Source organism: Salvelinus fontinalis, chromosome 21 (genome assembly GCF_029448725.1).
Source record: "Salvelinus fontinalis isolate EN_2023a chromosome 21, ASM2944872v1, whole genome shotgun sequence".
NCBI classification, from domain to species: domain Eukaryota; kingdom Metazoa; phylum Chordata; class Actinopteri; order Salmoniformes; family Salmonidae; genus Salvelinus; species Salvelinus fontinalis.
The window spans coordinates 42,004,226-42,010,225 of record NC_074685.1 but is presented as its reverse complement, the minus strand read 5'-3'; the positions used below and the strand labels follow the sequence as shown (position 1 = coordinate 42,010,225).

The following is a 6,000-nucleotide window of genomic DNA, read 5'->3' as shown; positions in this document are numbered from 1 at the left end:
AGTGAGAAGTGGTAGATCTGTTCTAAAGTATATGTGCTATTTCTATCCTACCCGTTCTTAAGTTTAGTTTTTGCGTCTTTTACTTTAGGTTTTGTACACCAGCTTCAAACTGAAAATACAATTTCACAGCGCTTTAGATGGTACACAATGACTGCTTGTTTTGTCACAAACTGAAATTTGGCAAACTATTAGAATTTGATCAAAAAGGAAATGCCGGAGCAATTTCTGCATATTGCACCATTCATATAATAAATTAACAACACTGACACAAAAATTAAACAAAAACAGAGTTTAATTTTGGTAGGTTACATTAGCTGTGGTATGTACAAGGTGTATCAGACAGAAAAGGCATCTGGTAAATCTCAGCATCTATGCTTCTATGGAAGAATTATGGTTGGTATGTCGTTTCAATGGGAAGAGATCAGAGTTGAGAATCCCCCTAATATGCCTGGATGTCTAAACAACCCAGAGGCCCAGAATCTCCCAGTCCTGAAAAGAATTCACCCTCTCCTATCTACAATAGTAGCTTCTTATTTACAACCAATCTGTACATCATGTTCATATTTACAATGAGCAGGTCAGTACATATTATCTCTAGGTGGAAAGATGGGGAGAAATGTATTGCAGGGAAATGGTTGGGGGGGGGGTCGGTTCAAAGCTTCAGATCCGTTGAGCAGCTTGAAGGAAGGTAAGAACCATTTTTGATAACTGAAACTGGACATTTGATATACACTGAGTGCATCCCTTCATGGCAGCAGTGTATCCATCTGCAAATTGATTTTTTCAGCAGGAAAATGGCCCATGCTACAAGGCTAGGATTGTCCAGGAATGGTTCCACAAACAGTGGCCTGCCCAGTCACCAGATCTAAATCCAATTGAGCATCTGCGGGATGAGATTGAACAAGCTATTCAGAGCAGAGATCCACTACCAGCCAACTTGACATAACTGTGGAAAGCATTGGAGTCAACATGGGCCAGCATCCCTGTGGAACTCTTTGGACACCTTGTAGAGTCCATGCACTGAATAAATGAGGCTTTTCTGAGAGCTAAAGAGGCTTCAACTCAATATTATGAAGGTGTTCCTAATGTTTTGTACACTCGGTGCACAAGGTCAGGTAATAACAATTTCAAAGAAACCTTTATCTGGTATGGTGACAATAGTTCTACCAAATCTCATAATTCAAACCAGTTTGCGTTGTATTCAAAATAATTGGGAAAGAGCTCTGCCTTCCCTATTTCCGCATGCTTTTGAATTCACCGCTAAATGGTTTAATCCTTTTCCATAAGTATTACTAGCTATGCTCCAAAAAAGTTGCAAGAGTCTGGGTGTTGTTAAACCCCGCTGTCCTGGCTAAATTCCCAGTCAGGCCCTCAGATAATCATGCCCACATAATCACCCCCTGATTCTTAATTAGTATGATGCACTTCCTCATCTGTCCACTGTGACAGCTGGGTCATGTTCAGTAGGTAACACGGGTGGTAAAATGTTTTGAAACAGAAAACGAAAACAAGTCCAGGTAGTGTCTCCCCGTTTCAGTCTTTTTCTTCTGTTTCATGCCTACTGTACTCGAGCGTCATCATCCAGGTGGAAGTAGTGGATAATAGTAAAACTATTTGAGCACTTGCTACACAAATCCAGTTCATTATTATTATTATTATCATTATGAATAAAATAAGAAACCATGAAAATGACTTCTCCTGCCTTAATGTCAGTTTCAGCCTTAAACCAATACATTTTCTGTAATGGGCCTTCTGGCATCTGCATGGCTAAAATCTGGCTGTGCAACACATTAGCAGTAAGCTTATTGAGGAAAACAAAAAGCAATAAATTAGCAAATAAAATGAACAAAAACACTTGTTTAAAATCTGGAGCCTCTTGTTTTCTCCTAGTGAAATAGATGCCCTAGACTTAACATTGTACCAGAGCCCTGCAATCGTTTCATTTTAGTGTCAAACATACCAAAATGGCCCCACAGCAGTGTTGTATGAATCATAATCGTCGCAAAACTATTGTCCATTTTCTCTCTCATTATACAATGTAAATGAACAATTTTGAAACAAGTTATCCTCCATTGAAACCAACCAGGACAATACACTCTCTCTTTATTTTGTGTATGTGTTTTATTATGGTACAAGGTGTGCATGTGTGTGTGTTTTATTTAGTGCTTGTGCATGTGTACGCAGTACTGTGTGTGCAAACATAGTGTTTGAGGATGTGTATATGAAGAGGTGCACATATTGTCAATATTCAGTATGTTTTTGATTGTGTGATGCAGCGTTTCAGAGTGGGCTTCAGTTCACTGGTTTCACAGTCCTGGCTGGACACTCAGCCTTCACGGACCTCCACATGCTCACCTTCACTCTCTTCCTAGCTCAATGTGGTTCCCTGTGGCTCAAAGGTTGAATCATGAAGGGCACAAAGACTCCCAGGCCCTTCTGAACCATTCAAACTCCCAGGCCCTTCTGAACCATTCAAACTCAGGTTGTCATGTTACATGTTTTCTCCCAGTCTGGGTGACTCAGGAGTCACTGGATTTCTGATTCTGTAGTTAGTCCATCCTTCCAGCTCCTCCTCATTTTAGTAACCGCAACATCATTCTCTCTGTTGAAGTCATCACAACAAGCAGATCATTTATTATTCAAATCCTGAGGACTGGACGATAAACCTCCCCCCATCTCTGCCTCTCCCAGTCCGAGACCTTCCTCCCCCCTCTCTGCCTCTCCCAGTCAGAGACCTCCCTCACCCCTATCTCTGCCTCTCCCAGTCAGAGACCTCCCTCACCCCTATCTCTGCCTCTCCCAGTCAGAGACCTCCCTCCCCCCCATCTCTGCCTCTCCCAGTCTGAGACCTTCCTCCCCCCTCCCTGCCTCTCCCAGTCAGAGACATCCCTCCCCCAGTCAGAGTTTCATGGTGGGTGTGGCCACCACGGGTGGGGTTGGTGGGTGTGGTAGAGATGGGACAGAATACAGTTTCCCGGAGGATGCGTCTTTATCACACTAGTCCAGAAGGCTGCGGTAACACCAATAAATATTAGCTTGCACACCGCCGTTAAAACACCAAAGAAGAAGAAGCATCCCCGCCCATGGCCCATCATCACGCCTTGTACATGTTGATGGGGCTGCTAAGCGCCAGCTGGCCGTTGGGCGCCACCTCCATGCTGGCCTCTTCCTCCAGCAGGCCCGACACGTCCCCCATGTTGGGCAGGCTGTCGTGGTAGCTGCTGATGCTGATGTTATCCTCCTTAAGCTCGATGGTCCAGAACGGAGCGTTCAGCTTGCGGTTGCGGTATTCACGGTAGGTATAGACACCGCCCGCCACGCCCATCAGCACCACCACTGCCACAATGATCACCGCGAGGACGATGACATTGAACTGGGTCCAGGAGACCTCGGAGATGGCGGCCGTGGTGTTGGCGAGGAGACCTGGTGTGGTGCTGGAGGCTGTGGTGGTCAGCTGAGTGGTGGTGGCGTTGGAAGTGGAAGTCATAGTTTGGCCACTAGAGGGGGTAGTGGTGGTGGAGCGCAGGGTCAGGGTGGTGGTGGAGGCGGTTGTTGTCGTGTTCTGCTCAGGGGTGGGAGTGACTATAGCTGGGGAAGAGAGGCAAGTGTGTTTGTTTAGCACAATGAACACTCTTGATAAAGGTCACTGCTAATTGTTTTACTATTATGCATCCTCAGCTTTGTTTGTTGATTTTATTATACATCTTTAATATTACAGTGGAATTATTCAATGGTGATTACAGGAGAATATCTCAGTCATAGAAACGTTGTTAATGTATATTTAACACTTTCACAGTGTACATATGAATCCATTGTTATAATCTAGTATTATATTAACGCTTATAAGAGTGATGAAAAAATAACACTGCATTAGAGTTACATTGTCCAAATTTTAATTTAACACAGACAGTAAGCAAGATTAAATTTAACACTACCAGAGTTAATTGCTTTGAAGCAAAAAAAAAAAAAGATAGTCGGTAGAACAAAGATGATGATTATTATTAAATTATTCTGACCTTTGCAGCTGTGGATGATGGCACTACCCACGTATCCTTCAGCACAGCGCTCGCAGTGTTTCCCCGACGTGTTGTTGACGCAGCTCAGGCAGTGACCCGTCTCAGGGTTGCAGATGCGGGGCAAGGTCCCGGGGTCGGCGTTCCCGCTGCAGTTGCAAGGAAGGCAGATGCTGTCCGCATTGTAGAAGCCACCCCTGCACTGGTCACAGTGGGGCCCCTGGTACTCTGGCTTACACTGGTCACACACAGATTGTCCCCTGGGGTCTGGGAGGAAGATAGACACATCACAGCATGATTCAGTATGGGGAGTCAAGAAGACCTTCTACCACTAGGTGGTGGTAGCATTCTATGGGATAAACATTTTGGAGCGCTTGACTGTAGCATGGGTTGTGCTTGTATGATAGACAATTGAACACTTCAAACTGAAAAATAGAAATGATGCTTTACGCAGCACAATAAGAGCTTTTTTGTGAGAACAAAACGCTAATATTACGACGTCCTTTTATTTATTTTTTGGACGGCAAATCTCTGCACAAAACAACTTTTCTCAGGATGCATAAGCACTGTGGCAGAGATGTAACATTACAGTTCCACCAGAGACAACTTCACATGTGAAGCATTCAGGAATGTGCTAGGGTAAAGTGTCCCCCCCACTTGCTTATATTGACGGGTTTCATTTATTCTCTCTGTGGATAAGAAGTCAACATACAGTACGTCATGGCCTTGCTCAGTTGGTAGAGCATGGTGTTTGCAAAGCCAGGATAGTGGGTTCAGTTCCCAGGACTGTCCATATGTAAAATGTATGCACTCATGACTAAGTCACTGGATAAAAGCATCTGCTAAATTACATATATTATTATTGACAAAGATGCTAGGATACCATCAAGAGGCTGAGTACACTAACTTTCAACGCCCATCCCGTCACACCAAGATCCCGTCACACTAAGATAGTGATTTGTCCTCTGCACATACTGTACACCTAGTTGACCAGAAACATCCAATGTCCCTCTGTGGCTACAATCCTAGCATTTTACAACCAGAAGTACACAGGGCCAAACAGTCTAGAACAAATAATATCAGAAAGAAAGGTGGTGTGTCCATTCTCTCATTCATGCACCTCCTAAATGGTGAAATTGCATGAGCAGCTAGTCCTGTACTATTAAACTGAATCCCCAACATATGACTGACACATTTCTGTTCTAAATCGGAGCTCCACAATCTGTGCGGTTGGTTCCACTCTACCCTTTGTTTCAGTGCCCTCTTTACTCCAAATCTAATGAAAAAAGGATTAACAACAGAAGCCGCTGTTACCCGCCAGAGGCGAGTCGTGTTCAAACTAACTGTGAAAACAAACCATAACAAGATCTCCTCAAAATGCATCGTCTTTGTTTTTTATGCCCTGAATTTGAATCACTAAACTCAAAATGGATGTGTCGTGGCCCACAAAGTCTAAGGTCTTCAGAGAAAAAACATGCCAGAGAGACTGTGCGTACAGTAATCTCGTTCTCAGACACTTCTGCCCACTGGGGGTACTGTAGTTTAATAGCTTTCATTAAGAGTGAGTACTGACTTCAAATGTATTGTCAGATATCATTAATTAATCGATCAGTCACTTGCTCTTATGGCAACGAGAAGTAATTAAAGAATGCAAAAGCACCATTTCTTCTACTGTTTTACTATTTGAGTTAACTTTACCTCATGATTTTTCAATTGTGAGGAAGATAAACAAAAAGGTGTGAAATTTGCTCTGGTGCAAAGGCTTGGTGAATGGTGACATATGAACTAAATCTAAGCACTAGAACCCCTCTCTGTACCTTCTCTCACTTTGCCTTCTGCAAAGGACTGCCAACAGAATGTAAACCAAGCAGATCAAAGAAACTCGACTCATCAGATGATTGCCACTCAGGAGGAATACACTTTGAGCTAAACCAATTTCACAGGTAATGTGCAGAGTAACAGGCTAGGAGGATAATGACCATCATCA

General features: G+C 43.5%; 1 protein-coding gene across 1 annotated transcript in view; it reads right to left on the bottom strand.

The window, feature by feature from the left end:
• Positions 1–274: 274 nt before the first annotated feature.
• LOC129818932 (multiple epidermal growth factor-like domains protein 9) overlaps positions 275–6,000 on the bottom strand; it is a 77,302-nt gene continuing 71,576 nt past the window's right edge. Inside the window, exons 5-6 of the mRNA XM_055875294.1 lie at positions 4,017–4,280; positions 275–3,588 (exon numbers count right to left, since the gene is read on the bottom strand). Coding sequence (XP_055731269.1) covers positions 3,095–3,588; positions 4,017–4,280 — 758 coding nt within the window. The 3' untranslated portion in view covers positions 275–3,094. The remainder of the gene's footprint in view (positions 3,589–4,016; positions 4,281–6,000) is intronic.